At 45.9% G+C, this 17,030-nt stretch overlaps 1 protein-coding gene across 2 annotated transcripts in view; it reads right to left on the bottom strand.

The window, feature by feature from the left end:
- NIT2 (nitrilase family member 2) overlaps positions 1 to 17,030 on the bottom strand; it is a 367,129-nt gene that overhangs the window by 233,558 nt on the left and 116,541 nt on the right. For both annotated transcript variants that reach the window (XM_069204751.1, XM_069204749.1), the window contains exon 4: positions 14,656 to 14,744. In XM_069204751.1, the coding sequence (XP_069060852.1) occupies positions 14,656 to 14,744 (89 nt within the window). The remainder of the gene's footprint in view (positions 1 to 14,655; positions 14,745 to 17,030) is intronic.

Here is a 17,030-nt window from a genome sequence, read left to right on the forward strand (position 1 = left end):
ATTTATGAGGTATGGGCTGTCCTTGGAGGTACGAGACGATCTGGGGGAAGTGGAGGGCACATCGTGGACTGAACTACTAAACAATGCATTTGCCCTGGGCTGGGGTGGACGGTATTCGGTTATCAAGTGTGACTCATGTGCGGATCCATCCTATGTACCTGTGCTCTACTGTATTTACTGTAATGTTGTTGCCTTTTGTTCCCTATTTAAAAAAATAAATAAACTTGGATATCAAAAAAAAAAAAACACAGGAACAGAACAGCATTTACTGACAAGGACTGGAAAACCACTTAACACCCACCGACCCAAACACAGCAACAGCTTCCCTAAAGCCATCAAGAATTTCAACAACTGGATCATCTCCTGCACGGACTACCTCGCCCCCTTCAAACACAGCAAAGCAACAAGATTTAGACTCAGGTGATGTGATACATGCAGGAACTAAGACAAATGAAATGCCACTTGAAACAACAGGAGTTTAAATGGAGAATGAGCCAGGACAATGCAGATAGGAGCTGCAGGAAGCTGTCTCTTTATATTGTGGATGAGAATGAGGTACACTGTGCAAAGAGTCCAAGCAATCCCCCAGAGGTATCGCCCAAATGCTCTCTTTCTGGGTAGGGTGGTCGAGCAGTTAGGCATATCAGAGGGTATTGCTAAGCATGCAAGGGCACACACACATTCAATAAAGAAATCTGACAACAATTTATAAAAATAACATACTTTTATATAAATGGAGATACCACTGGAATCAAGTGAGTACTTTTGGAGATGGGAACTTTTACAGTTTTTAAAAGTTGACCCTTACTGGAAGTTTTGGGCGCCATAATGTTATCCTAAGGGGAAAAACATGTACTGCATTTGAGCACTTCACAGTGGCTTAAGGGACTGATCTCCAAGACTTCTGGTGAGTATGCGTCAGGGTCCAAGGCCATATCAACAGGTCAGCTTGGGAGACTCTGGTGCATCTGGTAGAAGAGGTGTGTTATTGTGTTGGTGGCCCATTCACTTTAGTGGGAAACGGTCTGGTTGGAAAGTTGCTGCATGTTGGGACTGGCGGGCCAGTAAGGGGGAACCCACGTGGGGGGCTCATGTGGTAATATCTTCGATCCACTTCTCCTCAGGCTGTGGGGCTCCGGTGCCGTGGTGTCTTATGGCATTGAGTCCGGTACTGGAGTTCCTCGAGGTTGCGGGGGGCAAGCAGAAAGAGTCTGCAGACATGGACAGAGGGGGTCCAGTCTGACCATGCCAACAACGTGCAGAGGCGTCCTGAGGCATCGGGTTTCTGTCTCCAGGTTACTTGCGGTTGCAGGGGGTCTGCAGAAGTAGGCTTCAAATGCGGTCTTAAAGTCCACAGGGGGATGAACTCAGGGTGAGCTTAGTCTCTGGAGGGACTGGGGACCACGCTGAACCTGTTGGCCCACTTCAGCTCGGGTTAGGCAACTCAGGTGCAGTGGTGATGTACGGCTTCTAGGTTTTGGCAATCCCGGTCTTTACAGTTCTTTTTTGGGTGCCTGCAGATGCAGAGAAGCAGCTCCTCTACTCCAAGGGAGTTATTTTTGGCTATTTTCAGGAGCACTGGCAGCTCTTTCAGTTCCCTGGAGGCTGGAGAAGCAGGACAGGTCAGTTGTTTCTTGAGGGTGGCATGCAGCAGGCAGGCCATTAGGGTTGGTGCCAAATTAGGTGTGCTCCTTGGTTCTCAGATTCGGCAGGCTTCTTCTCCACTCCTCCTTTTGTGTCCAGAGAAGATCTGTAATTCTTGTTACAGGGGGTCCCCTAAATACTCAATTTAGGGGCGTTAAGGGGAGTGAAGGGTATCAGCCAATGGACTTCTTACCCTTGGGGTAACTACACCCCTAGATGACCGCTTCCTGTGGGGAGTGGGCATCACCCTGTCCAGAGTTCCTAAATTCCACCACACACAAGATGATGGAATTTCTTAGGTTATGCCCACTTCAGGCTGGTCACCCGATGGATGTGTCCAGCCTGGAGGGGTGGCACACCTCCTGCATAGCTAAATTTCCCAACTGTCCAGGTGCCAGGTGGGCCCTGGGGCAGGAGGGAGTCTGCATCCTCCTCCTCTAAAAGCCAGTTCTGCATACCAAAGGCAGTGGGCTCCTCTGAAGCTCCCTCCCTTGGAATGCAGATTTAGGGGTCATCCTGTTGGAAGGGGTGTGTTAACACCTCAGCCGGATCAGGCTTTCTTTCTGACATCCAGAGAGCATAGGCTCTCACCCTTGGAGGTCAGATTAGTGTTTGCTGGTGGCACACTGGCTAGAACTGGTCAATGAGCTTACCACCAGTTGGTAGGTTTTCAGGGGGCACCTCTTAGGTGCCCGCTAGGTGCATGTATTAATAAATCCATTACTGGAATCGGTGAGGGTTTATTAATACGAGATGTTTGATACCAAGTATCCCCAGTTTCAGTGAAGCCATCATGTAGCTTGGGAACTTTTATTGACCAATGTATTGACCAATGTCAAGCACATGTATTTAAAATTACTTACTATGTCTAAGAATCGACAAAGACATAGAAGGGGCATATCGATTAATGCACCTTGCCTTAGGGCTGTAAGGCCTGCTGTAAGGGAAAACCACATATCTTACATGCAATGTTTAGGGTACATGAAGCACAGACTGTGCCATGTCTTGTTTTCACTTTTAGGGATTAACTTTTCATGCTGCCTACATGAGTTTGCCAGTATGCATGAGTTTGGTGCTGGGTCCCTTAGAGTGCTACAAGTTGTGATGCAGCTCTTAGGACCCCTCTTCAGTACCCATGCCATAGGTACCAGGGCTACCATTTACTAAGAACTGACAGAGGTGCTAAAGGGCCTGGCCACTAGGGGTATCAAGCAACCAGGGGTTTTGTTTTGGCAAAGGAACACTGGCACTGGTAACCTAGTTAGCAGGAACCAGGTCACTTCAGTCAAAGTTGCATGAAAGAAACAGGCAAAATGTGAGGTGGGTACTGCAACCAGAGCACAGCTTCCAACACGAGCACACTCCGAATCTGTGCTGAGATGCTACCACCAAATGATCCAGAACACCAAACGTGCCACTCTAGCAGCACCAACAGAAGCAGAAAAATATTAAAATTTCACCTCACCAGGACTTCCACAACTATCTCTCTTAACTGAAGTAACAAAACGACCACCATTTACAGCAACTTCAATCCACAACCGGACCCAACAGACCTCACCGAGCACCTCCTGTCACATCCAATGAACCAATGCTAACCACATTGCCTGCCATCACCCCAGAAGAAGCTGCTGCCAACATGAAGTCCATCCATCCAAGGTCCCCAGACCTCTTCGTACACCATGCCTACACAAGAGGCCTGCAACCCTTCAGCACCATGCTCACATCCATTCTGCATGACTCCACCTCTTCCCCGACTTCACAGATGACTGGAAGCATAGAACTTTCCTCTCTCATTGCTGAAGAAACCCTCTGTGGACCCTTCATCGCTTGACAACTACAGACCGATCTCCCTGCTACTGTTCCTGGCCAAGGTCTTAAATAAAATCATCAAAAGATACCCCACTGAATACCTCAACGAATTCCAACTCTTCGGCACCACTAAGTCTGGTTTCAGACTCAACCGCTGCATAGGAACTGCACTTAATTCTGCCACGAATCACATCCACATGACTCGTGAAGGGGGGCGACACAGCAGCCTTCATCCTCCTGGACTTCTCTGCAGGATTTGACATAGTTTCTTATCCCATTCTCATCAAATGCCTACAGGACATTGGAATCCAAGGATACACACTGCAATGGATCTGCTCCTTCCAGACTTGAAGCACTCAGTCTGGCAATACACACTTCAGATGCCCACAACCTCATCTGTGGAGTTCTGAAAGGATCATCCCTCCATGAGCCCGACCCTGTTCAATACATACATGATCCCTCTAGCCAGCATCGCCAGCTCACATAACATGAACGTCCTCTCCTATCTCCTACGCTGATGACATGCAACACATTCTATCCCTCACAGACAAGACGTCCAGAACCTGGATCAAATTCAATGTATGCATGACTGAAATCGCCCCATGGATGAAGACCAACTTTCTGAAGCTGAACACCTGCAACACCAAAATCGTGATCGTCAGGAAGAGAACTTCATTCACTGTTCGACTCTGTCTGGTAGCCAACAGAGCTTAAACTGACACCCACCCCAACCACCCATGCCAAGAGCCTCGGGATTGGTATTGACAGGAAACTCGACATGACCATGCAAGTCAACGCTGTCAGTGCCTCATGCGTCCATACTCTGATGATGCAGAGGAACATTTTTGAATGGCTCTCAACCAGCAGCCAGAAAACTGTTACACAAACCCTTGTCACAAGTAGGCAGGACTACAGGAACACCCTCTATGCTGGGATCAACAAATAAAAAACTCACCAGAAGGTTGCAGTCCATTCAGAACTCTGCAGCCAGAATCACTCTCAACCTCCCATGACACATTTGCATCACACCACACCTGAAAAAGATCCATTGGCTCCCCTTATACACCGAGCACAATTCAATCTTTTCACCCACATTTTCAAGGCACTACATATACCAGGCACAGCATACCAACAATTGCATATGTTTTCACAAACCTTCCAAATGTCTCTGCTCATTCAGACTCCTACTTGCACACATCCCATGCATACGGAAAACCAGATCCACTGTTCAAGCCTTCTCCTACATTGCTCCTAAAGAGGTTACAGTGTGCTCTACAAATCTGTATAATATGCCATAACTGAGGGAGGCTAGCACGAGAAATCCTGGAAAACAGGGGGTGAAGGCACCTGGATGCCTAGGTGAAAGTCAGGATACGAGCATCAGTACATCAGAGCCCTAATTACTGGGATTACACCACTAGCTGGGTTATTTTAGAAGGGAGGAGAGGTAGAAGGAAAACTAGCTAGGAAAGTGGCAATACAGTGTGGAAATGGTGATAGTCACAATCGATCAGAATAGGTCAACAAGTGGCTTTAGATGATAAAGGGAAACTACTAATTAGCTGTACGGTGCTACAAAAGAGAATGCTTACCTGGCAAGTCCTCTTCAAACCTTCCCAACTCCTCTTGCCACAGGAGGCTACTTCAATGAACTGCTGAAATGTGAGAATGGTCTAGGAGGGACACAAATTGAAATGTTTGGCTTTGGTGCGGTATGAAAGAATGAAGGCAAGAATAGACAGTGGTCGTCTGTAATGGGGAAGTGGAAACCTAATGTTTTCCGGTCATACGCTTGAAACATGTTATCATGAGGTCATTTCCCCCTGTCCATCCTAGTCAGTCCATCGATAGTCTATCCAGGGGGAAAAATGAAAATGTCACTTACCCAGTGTACATCTGTTCGTGGCATTAGTCGCTGCAGATTCACATGTTTGGCACAGTCCGCTGCCTGGTGTTGGGCTCGGAGTATTACAAGTTGTTTTTCTTCGAAGAAGTCTTTTTTGGTCACGGGACCGAAGGACTCCTCCCTCTTCGGCTCCATTGCGCATGGGCGTCGACTCCATCTTAGATTGTTTTCCCCGCAGAGGGTGAGGATGGAGTTGTTTGCTATAAATAGTGCCCATGCAATGGAGTGAATATGTATGTACGTTAAGAGTTTATAATAATTATTTACAAATGTACAAATGTTTAAGATTTAAGATCTACTTCTAAACGGCTACAGGCTTCCCAGGGAGGCGGGAGGGTACATGTGAATCTGCAGCGACTAATGCCACGAACAGATGTACACTGGGTAAGTGACATTTTCAGTTCGATGGCATATGTTGCTGCAGATACACATGTTTGGCATAGACTATAAAGCAGTTACCTCCCCTAAAAGCAGTGGTTTAGCCTGTAGGAGTTGAAGTAGTTTGGAATAATGTTCTTAGTACAGCTTGGCCCACTGTAGCTTGTTGTGCATTTAGTACGTCTACACAGTAGTGTTTAGTAAACGTATGAGGCGTAGACCAGGTTGCAGCCTTACATATTTCGCTCATAGGAATGTTTCCTAGAAAGGCCATTGTAGCACCTTTCTTTCTGGTTGAGTGTGCCTTTGGTGTAATAGGCAATTCTCTTTTGGCTTTAAGATAGCATGTTTGAATACATCTGACTATCCATCTAGCAATGCCTTGTTTAGAGATTGGATTTCCTATGTGTGGTTTTTGAAAAGCTATGAACAGTTGTTTTGTTTTCCTGATTAGCTTTGTTCTGTCAATGTAGTACATTAGTGCTCTTTTGATGTCTAATGTATGTAGTGCCCTTTCAGCCACGGAATTTGGTTGTGGGAAGAACACTGGCAATTCTACTGTTTGATTTAAATGGAATGGTGAGATTACTTTTGGCAGAAATTTTGGATTTGTTCTTAGAACTATTTTATTTTTGTGTATTTGAATAAATGGTTCTTGTATGGTAAATGCCTGTATTTCACTTACTCTTCTGAGGGATGTGATTGCAATGAGAAATGCGACTTTCCAGGTTAGATATTGCATTTCACAGGAATGCATGGGTTCGAAAGGTGGACCCATGAGTCTTGTTAAGACGATGTTAAGGTTCCATGAAGGAACTGGTGGTGTTCTTGGTGGTATAATTCTTTTTAGCCCTTCCATGAATGCTTTAATAACTGGTATTCTAAATAGAGACGATGAATGAGTAGTTTGTAGGTAAGCAGATATTGCTGCGAGGTGTATTTTTATAGATGAAAAAGCGAGATTCGCTTTTTGCAAATGTAGTAAGTATCCTACTATGTCTTTTGTAGAGGCATGTAATGGTTGTATTTGATTGGTATGGCAGTAGTAAACAAATCTTTTCCACTTAGATGCATAGCAGTGTCGAGTGGAAGATTTTCTAGCTTGTTTTATGACCTCCATGCATTCTTGTGTGAGGTCTAAGTGTCCGAATTCTAGGATTTCAGGAGCCAAATTGCCAGATTCAATGATGCTGGGTTTGGATGCCTGATCTGTTGTTTGTGTTGTGTTAACAGATCTGGTCTGTTGGGTAGTTTGACATGCGGTACTAGTGAAAGGTCTAGTAGAGTTGTATACCAAGGTTGTCTTGCCCATGTGGGTGCTATCAGTATGAGTTTGAGTTGGTTTTGACTCAACTTGTTTACTAGATATGGAAGGAGAGGGAGAGGGGGAAAAGCGTATGCAAATATCCCTGACCAACTCATCCATAGAGCATTGCCTTGTGATTCGCGGTGTGGGTACCTGGATGCGAAGTTTTGGCATTTTGAGTTTTCTTTTGTTGCGAACAAATCTATCTGGGGTGTTCCCCAAATTTGAAAGTATTTGTTCAGAACTTGGGGGTGAATTTCCCATTCGTGGACTTGTTGGTGGTCTCGCGAAAGGTTGTCTGCTAGTTGGTTTTGTATTCCTGGAATAAATTGTGCTATTAGGCGAATGTTGTTGTGAATCGCCCACTGCCATATTTTTTGTGTTAGGAGGCACAATTGTGTTGAGTGTGTTCCTCCTTGTTTGTTTAAATAATACATTGTTGTCATGTTGTCTGTTTTGACAAGAATGTATTTGTGTGTTATTATGGGTTGAAAGGCTTTTAACGCTAGAAATACTGCTAACAGTTCTAGGTAATTGATATGAAATTTTGTTTGGTGTATATCCCATTGTCCTTGAATGCTGTGGTGATTGAGGTGTGCTCCCCACCCTGTCATGGAAGCATCTGTTGTTATAACGTATTGAGGCACTGGGTCCTGAAATGTCCGCCCTTTGTTTAAATTTTTGCTGTTCCACCATAGAAGCGAGAGGTATGTTTGGCGGTCTACCAACACCAGATCTTGAAGTTGACCCTGTGCCTGTGACCATTGTGATGCTAGGCACTGTTGTAAGGGTCGCATGTGTAGTCTTGCGTTTGGGACAATGGCTATGCATGATGACATCATGCCTAGAAGTTTTAGCACAGATTTTGCTTGTATCTTTTGGTTTGGAAACATAGCACTTATTACCTTGTGGAATGCCTGCACTCTTTGTGGACTTGGAGTGGCAATTCCCTTTGATGTGTTGATGGTTGCTCCTAGATATTGTTGTGTCTGACACGGTTCTAGGTGTGATTTTGTATAGTTGATGGAAAACCCCAGTTTGTGAAGGGTTTGTATGACATATGTGGTGTCGTTTGCGCATTTTTTTACTGTGTTGGTCTTGATTAGCCAATCGTCTAGGTAAGGGAACACATGTATCTGTTGTCTCCTGATGTCTGCTGCTACTACTGCTAGACATTTTGTGAACACTCTTGGTGCAGTTGTTATTCCGAATGGCAACACTTTGAATTGGTAATGTATTCCTTTGAATACGAACCTTAGGTACTTTCTGTGAGAAGGGTGTATTGGTATATGAAAGTACGCATCCTTTAGGTCTAATGTGGTCATGTAATCTTGCTGTTTGAGCAGTGGAATGATGTCTTGTAGTGTGACCATGTGAAAATGGTCCGATATGATGTAGGGATTTAGTGTCCTGAGATCTAATATTGGTCTTAATGTTTTGTCTTTTTTTGGAATTAGAAAGTACAGGGAGTAAACTCCTGTGTTTTTTTGTTGTACTGGTACTAACTCTATTGCATCCTTTTGCAGTAGTGCTTGAACTTCTAGTCCTAAAAGTTCTAAATGTTGTGGTGACATTTTGCGTGTTTTGGGAGGGATGTTTGGTGGGAATTTGTGGAATTCTATGCAATAGCCATGTTGGATTATTGCTAATACCCAATTGTCTGTTGTAATCTGTTGCCAAGATTGGTAGAATTGGCTTAGTCTTCCCCCCACTGGTGTTGAGTGAAGGGGTTGCGCGACTTGAAAGTCACTGTTTAGGTGGAGGTGTTTTTTGGAGTCTGGAATCTTCCCCTACTCCTTGGGAATTGACCCCCTCTATATCCCCTGAAACCTCCCCTTTGGAATGAACCCTGATATGGTGTGGTTCTTGTTTGTTGGCTGGTGGTGTCTGTGGGTTGGCCACGAAACCCCCCTCTAAATGGAGTTTTTCTAAAAGAGCCTCTGCTCTGCGGGGAGTAGAGTGCGCCCATGGCTTTGGCCGTTTCTGTGTCCTTTTTAAGTTTTTCAATGGCTGTGTCCACTTCAGGGCCAAAAAGTTGTTTTTCGTTGAAGGGCATATTAAGGACAGCCTGCTGGATTTCAGGTTTGAAGCCTGAAGTGCGGAGCCAAGCGTGTCTCCTTATGGTGACAGCAGTGTTGACTGTTCTCGCTGCAGTATCGGCTGCGTCCAGTGAAGAGCGGATTTGATTGTTTGAGATCGTTTGTCCCTCTTCAACTATTTGCTGCGCCCTTTTTTGGTATTCTTGGGGAAGATGGTCTACGAGAAGTTGCATCTCATCCCAGTGTGCGCGGTCATATCTGGCCAGTAGCGCTTGAGAATTTGCGATGCGCCACTGGTTGGCTGCCTGTGATGCTACTCTTTTTCCTGCCGCATCAAATTTTCTGCTTTCTTTGTCCGGAGGTGGGGCGTCGCCAGATGTATGGGAATTTGCTCTTTTGCGAGCTGCCCCTACTACTACGGAGTCAGGTGGTAACTGCGAAGTAATAAACACTGGGTCTGTGGGTGGTGGTTTGTATTTTTTATCCACCCTTGGGGTGATGGCTCTTGATTTTACGGGCTCTTCAAAAATTTGTTTTGCGTGCCGTAACATCCCTGGTAGCATTGGGAGACATTGATATTGGCTATGTGTAGCCGAGAGGGTGTTAAATAAAAAATCATCCTCTATAGGATCGGAATGCAGTTGGACATTGTGGAATTCTGCAGCCCTAGCCACCAGTTGCGAGTATGAGGTACTGTCCTCTGGCGGTGACGGCTTTGTGGGGTATGAATCTGGATCATTGTCCGGCACTGGGGTGTCGTATAGGTCCCAAGCGTCTTGATCCTGATTATCTTGACTTATGGTAGTTTGCGCTGGTGAGTGCATTTGTGGCGGTGTTTGTGCCGGCGATGCCTGTTGTGGTGGAGAGGGCGGAGGCGTGACTTTTTTTAACCACTTTGGCTTGTGGTTGTGCGTCATCCTTGAGGAGACCGATCCTTCTTTTCCTCATTATTGGGGGAAGGGTTGATATCTTCCCTGTGTCTTGCTGGATGTACAGTCTCTTTTGTGTGTAGTCTGATTCTACACTTTGGAGCTCTTGTCCAAATCTGTGCATCTGGCCACTTATTCCTTGTTACTCTGTGTAGGATGAAGGTGTGGAAATTTTCGGCGCCGAGAGAGAATCTTTTTTTTTCAGCTTCGGCACCGACAGAATTTTTTTTCCTTTCGGCATGGAGTCTCGGTGCCGATGTTTTTCGGTGCCGGTATCTTGTTTTTGTCTCTCGGAGCCGCTATCTCGGCTCCGAGGTTGCTCCATGGCGGTCCCTCGACCGGAGTCGGGTGTCTTCGCTATGGGCGTGCCCTTTTTCGGCGCCTTCGACGGGTCGCCTGTTTTATGGGTCGAGCCATATCCTGTTGGCAGTGCCGTCCCCTGGGCTTTCGTTTTCTCGATGGTTTTACTTTTCGACGTCTTACTCACAGTTTGTTGCTGTTGTTCGACGTCGGAGTCTCCGGATTCTGAGTCCGGAACCGAGAATGTTTCCTCTTCGTCGTCGAAACGTTGTTTTGTCGGCGTGGACGCCATTTGTAGACGCCTGGCTCTTCGGTCCCGGAGTGTTTTTCTGGACCGGAAGGCTCGACAGGCCTCACAGGTATCCTCCTTGTGCTCGGGGGACAAGCACAAGTTACAGACCAAGTGCTGATCTGTATAAGGATACTTACTGTGACATTTTGGGCAGAAACGGAACGGGGTCCGTTCCATCGGCTTCGATGTCGCACGCGGTCGGGCCGACCAGGCCCCGATGGGGGAATCTAAGCTACCCCAAAGTCTTCCGATGATCGGTGTCGATGTACCTAACTATCCCGATACCGAACGGAACAATACCGACGCTTTCTTCCGAGATTCTGACTAACTTTCCGAACCGAAACACGGAGCGAAAAGGAATACGTCCGAACCCGACAGCGGAAAAAAACAATCTAAGATGGAGTCGACGCCCATGCGCAATGGAGCCGAAGAGGGAGGAGTCCTTCGGTCCCGTGACCAAAAAAGACTTCTTCGAAGAAAAACAACTTGTAATACTCCGAGCCCAACACCAGGCAGCGGACTGTGCCAAACATGTGTATCTGCAGCAACATATGCCATCGAACAATCTATTTACCTTTAAAGTATAAGTCCAGGATAGGGAACAAATGGGACCAGGGCACTTAAATAATATTAAAAATGTGATGCCATTCAACGATCAGAATCCCAAAATGCTACCTGGAGGTGATATGAAGGGTGCAGGACTTTGAGAACTTTCAACCGAGGATTGTGGTTAGTTTTAGCTGAGTTTCTTCAAGACCTGCGGTATCAAGGATCAGAGGCAGAGACAAAATGACAATGTAGGAGGTCTAAATCCTATTAAAGGTGGGATGTGTCCCCTATATACCCTCGAAGAGAAAACTCTATGGAGTGAAAAAGGCAGACATGGAGATTTTTCACAGATAGGTAAAAGATCTAGGGAGCTAACACCCTACCAGGCAAATATGCACTATGCCACCTCCAGGTACAGACCCTACCACGTAACACACTGTCAGGTAGATCTTGTGAAGGTCCAGCCACTGCCAAAGCCTTGGTGCCTCCAGACAGAGGGCAGAAAAACACACTATCCCCCACTTTTTCCTGTACATCATGGCAGTTGTGCTGTCAGGCAGTGTTTGAGTGCTGTGTGGAAAACGTCTGGGCAGTCAATGTTAGGGCCATAAGTGTTAAGAAGTGTTACCTTTGTGTGCCTGACGAGACCTTGAAGTATTAAATACCATCCATCCAGAACTGCTATAGTCCGGAGATGACGGAATGCCACCCGTTTTCAAATGATGATAGTCACCCTCCTGGAATAGGATGAATAAGAAGCAAAGTATTGGTAAGGGTCCCATGAGGCGGGTAAGGTCATCCCTCTTCCAGACATGAGGTGTGTTTCTTGCAAGTAAATAATGCCCACATTTTGGCGATCAAGATAGGCCAGGGACTCAAAGCATTTGCAAGGGTTAGACCTCAGACATTCCACGTTGTAAACATTAATGCTATTTCTTACACCACCATCTAGAACCATAAGTGCTGTTAGTATGTGTTCATGTACATGAAGTCTCAGCCATTTGCCACAGTAATTCACCCACTTATGAACTGTGCAAACATTCTCTCCGACCCACCCCTCCAACACCAGGACCCTATTTCCCAGTGAACCCCCAGAACAAGTAGAATAGCCTAATCTATTATGTACACACAAACTGGGTGTACTATCATACATCTCTTGAGATAAAATGGCCTGAAGCCAGGAGCAGCCAGAGCACAGGTGTGGTAGCATCAACCAGCACAAAGGTCATGATTACATATGTCTGAAGAAGGGGCTTTCAGTGGATATTATCCTAGAACACAGAGAGCGAGCCAATGTGATATAACGTGCAGTACAATCCATACAGCAGATAGGAGCTTTGACGCAAAGTAATGTGTCTGCAGAAAGTGTGCTATTTTGGGTAAACAACCCGTCTGCCTCCAAATGTGCAGGGGAGTATATAAAAACCTGATGACCAGTTATTCCACCTCGCCTAGGGACGATGTGTCATCCACACTCAAACATGGCGAGGAGGCACCCTTTGAGGGAGGATGACTCTGTAGGAAGGTGAGAGCTGCTTCTGAGTCAACAAAGATCTTCTGTTTAACCTTTCATGGGAAGTGCAGTCTCGCCAGGTGGAGCATGGCATAGGTAATGCCCCACTCTTGGAGTGTCTTCTTGACGGAGAATCATTTTACGGGTGCCTTGTACTGTTTGTGTGAAGTTGAGAAAAAAAGGTTAGGTGCATCTCTTCATAGCCAACCTCTCTAGCCAGACCGAGTATCTGGTCTCTATCCTTATAATTTTGAAACTTCACAATAATAGGCCTGGGAGAGGCTCCCGGAAATTGGCCAAGGAGCCAAAGATCTATGTGCCCTCTCGACTGGGAGTATTTCTCAGCGCCAAACACCTTTAAAAGCAAATTTTCAATATAATCTTCAGTGCGCCCATCCGCTGTAGTTTAAGGAATACCTAAAATTCATACATCCTTTCCCCTAGATCTAGCCTCCAAGTCGCCATTTTCAGCTGAACCCTTCGCAACTCCGCCTTCATTTCCTCCAGAATCTTCGCCTGGTGTGTGCACACATCTTCGACATCAGAGATGCGCTGTTCGGCATCTATTAGGCACATTTGGTGTTTGTTGATGTGGTCTTTCATATCATCCATGTGATAGTCAGAGTCCAGCTTGTAATCTCTGGCAGTGATACTGGATCGCTTTTCAAGGAGGATTGATTTGAGGTCCCACTAGGCAGGGGAGGTCTCTCCCCAAATCCCCTGTCCGCTGGCGGTGCCTATTGGTATGAGTGCTTTTTAGCTTTGAAGGTGAGGCGTTGCTGCTTGGCATCTGTTTTGCCCATGGTGTCACTCAAATGAATCAGGTACACAGAACCATCAAGTCAGGCTAAATGGGAACAATAATTCAGCAGAGTAGGCCCAAAAAGTATCCAGCTGCAAAGCACCCTGTAGATGCCAGATGTTATTGCGTGTTACACCGTCATGCAGTGGCTAATAAATCATGCACTGAAGAGAGTATTACATCATATAGAGCATATGCCCAAATTGCAGCAGTGTATGCAGCTAGTAGCAATTCTCGTAAACAGACAAGCAGCCCCACTACGTGTACTCACTTAGCCTCCTGTGGTGGGGATGGTGTCAAGCGTGGCTCTACCAACCGCTCACTCTCGTTAGCTGGAAGGGCACTCCCCTACTGCCACAGCTCCTCTCAGCGAGCTGTAGTAGGCTGCGGCCAGGGTCGCATTGAGACTTTGCCGTACCCTTCCAGCCATCCCCAATCAGACGACCGCTCCAGGGGCCCACCGGCCACACCATGGCCGCGACACCCTACAGTGAAGCCTAGCCAGGTATTTCCAGCGGCATGCACCGTCATGGAGGCCCAGAGGCCCGGTCAGCTCAGCAGCACAGGCCCGACTCGGACTATCTTGCTCCGGGCACCGCACATAGAGCTTCCTAGCAGATCCTGGTCTCATCCACCTTAAGCCCTGCTACTGGTAACAAATGTAACCCCCCCGGCCAGCTGATGACACAGGCCAGACCGAGGCAGCATGCAGGATAAGCGCTCCAACTGGTGGAGCTTCATTAAAACACTGCCATCTTGGAACAGTGTTAGGCCACGCTCCCCTAGCTCCACCTTTCTTGTACAATCCATTTTGTCTGTCTCTAGTCCTAGAAAACTGGAGTGCCAATTACTCTGCAAATAGCTGAGCTGCAGGTTCTGGTCTGTTGGCAGATACGCTCATATCTTAAACACAATGTGGTAAAGGTTGTACTTTACAATGGTTAACAATGAATCAGAAAGAGAGGAGATTTAGGTGCAGTCATGGATGCCCTTGTATTTATACATTTAGAATTCAATTTTGATGAGATTAGCGCAAGCAGAGAGTTATAGCTTTCAAGTACAGTAATTCCCTCTCAATGTAAATAGTAACAATATTTGTAGCTATTCATGTTGTTACTTAATAGCATAAATCAATCTGTGCCAAAAACATACCTACTATTAAAAAAAAAATAGTTATGCTTAGCTTACCTTTCTATGCTTCAACAGCATTGTCCCATCAGGACCGAAAACAGCACATGTATTATACAACTTCCCAGCATCTTCCTCTGGAATGGATCCTTCAAATAAGAAAAGAAAAACAAAAAGAAAGAAATGGTGTAAGCAATAATACTATACATGCAAACTGGCTCAGAAGGACAAAAAGTTTATTTCCTTTTTGCCTTTTTACTTCACAAAAGGACGGCGCACAATACATTTGAAAATCTGCAACTGTAGGTTTTTACCATTTCGAGGGTTCAGATTTGTGAATTTCATGTACACACTCCTTACTGGGTGTACTCTTGTACGTATATTACAACAATCACAGGTTTACAAGGTCTCTCCTGGAAAGGTTTTGTGAATTCCTAATTATGTAGGTGGAAGAAAATCTGATGCATATGTGTAAATAGCATATAAGTGAGCAAGTGCACATGCTTTAGCATGAGTGAAATAGCACATGGTCTTTTCTTTTTTGTTTTCCGTAGTGAGAATATTTACCCCATGGGGAAAGTCCTTCTTTTGCAGCTCCCTCTAACAGTGTTTCCAGAGCAGTTCAGCCATGGAAATTCACTTAACAAACTCATAATTTTCTGAGTGTTCCCACTTTCCATCGCAGAAAAGCCCTGAAAAGCCCACTCCCGACCCATGAAGTAGGATTTACATATTCACTCGTGGTGTAATTTTATGCATGGGTAAACAGATTTATATCTGAAAATTCAACTTTTGAGAATCTCTTGCACTAATGTGTGTAAGATAAATTTACATATGTTTATGTCTTTAGAAATTCGGTCAAAAGCGTCTCTATACACTATAAAGAAGCCCAAAGTGTCATTAAAACAGAGACAAGATGTTCATTAAACACAGTACATAAAGCAAGAGATTGAGAGGCAAAAAGGGACAGGTATATTGCATGTTCAATCTACTGCTCACTATCATGAAGTCATGTAAATCATAACGTATTCATTTCAAATTAATAATCTTAAACCATTATTTCCATGTCCTTCTTAGCCAAGGGCACATGTTTACAACCTCCCCAAACAAGGATAGCCCCAAATATGTTTTCGATCTTCATAGATACACCATGTGTACAGCATACAGTGAAATGAAAGTACTACTCACAAACATTACTTAGCTTCATACAAGCATGGGCAAAGCCTAAATATCTCGCCTGTGCAAAAGCTATTGGCTTCGGCAATGCGTTTAGAATTACGTATACCAGTGTGGATGCTGTTAGCCATGGCTAAAAGTTAGTGGCGTGGAGTGGGGTGGGGTAGATTCTAGTGGGGTAAGCTGGGGTACAGTGGAATGTGAAAGATTAGGGTAGATTGGCTAGAGTGGAGTGGGGTGAAGTGGGATAGGTTAGGGTAGATTGGAGTGAGGTTAAAGGGGTTGAATAAAGCAGGGGTTGGGTAGAATGGTGTGGTAGATTGGAGTGGGGGTAGATTGAACTGGGTTGACTGGGGCGGAATAGGGTAGATTTGGGTGGGACAGATTGGAGTGGGGTAGATCGGAATAGATTTGCAGAGAGTGGGGTAGACTGGACTAGGGCAGACTGGAGTGGAGTTGGGTAGGTTGGAGTTGGGTAGATTGGGTGGATTATAGTAGGGAATGGAATGGGGGTAGTTTGGAGTACTTTGGAGTGGGGTAGAGTGAAGTAGGGTGGATTGGGGGAGTGGGGTAGATTTGAGTGGTGTAGAGTAAATTGAGGTGGGGGGGGGGAGGTTGGAGAGGGGGAGGCCTGGGTAGAGCTGGGTGTACTGGAGTGGAGGGGAGTAGACTGAGGTGGAGTAGATTGGAGTGGGGTTCAGATTGGACTGGAGTGGGGTGGATTTGGGTAGCATTTGGTTGGCTGGAGTTAAGTTGAGTAGGATAGATTGGGTACAGTGAAATGGAGTGGGGTCGACAGGGGTGGGGTAGAATGAAGAGTGATGACTGACGTGCAGTAGTTTAGAGTAGAGTAGACTGGAATGGAGTGGGGCAAAGTGGTGTGGGATAGAACAGGGTGGAGTACATTGCAGTGGGGTAGAGTGGGGTGATTGGGGTATAGGGGGTATGGTGAAGTGGAGTAGATTGGAGTGGAATAGGTGGGGTAGATTGAAGTGGATTGGGGAGAGGTAATTGGAGTAAAGTAGATGGGAATGGGGTGAGGTAGATTGCAGTGGGGAGGCTTGGGATGTAGTGGGCTAGATTGGTGTGAAGTAGATAGGAGTGAAGTGGACTGTGCTAGATCTGGGTAGAGTTAAGTGGGGTAGATTAGGTGGACTGGAGTGTGGCAGATTGAAGTGGAGTGGGGTAGATTGTGGTAGATTGGAGTGGGGGTAGACTGGTGTTGTGGGGTAGACTGTGGTGGAGCGGTGTAGATTGCA

The sequence above is a fragment of the Pleurodeles waltl genome, chromosome 8 (genome assembly GCF_031143425.1).
Source record: "Pleurodeles waltl isolate 20211129_DDA chromosome 8, aPleWal1.hap1.20221129, whole genome shotgun sequence".
Classification (NCBI taxonomy): domain Eukaryota; kingdom Metazoa; phylum Chordata; class Amphibia; order Caudata; family Salamandridae; genus Pleurodeles; species Pleurodeles waltl.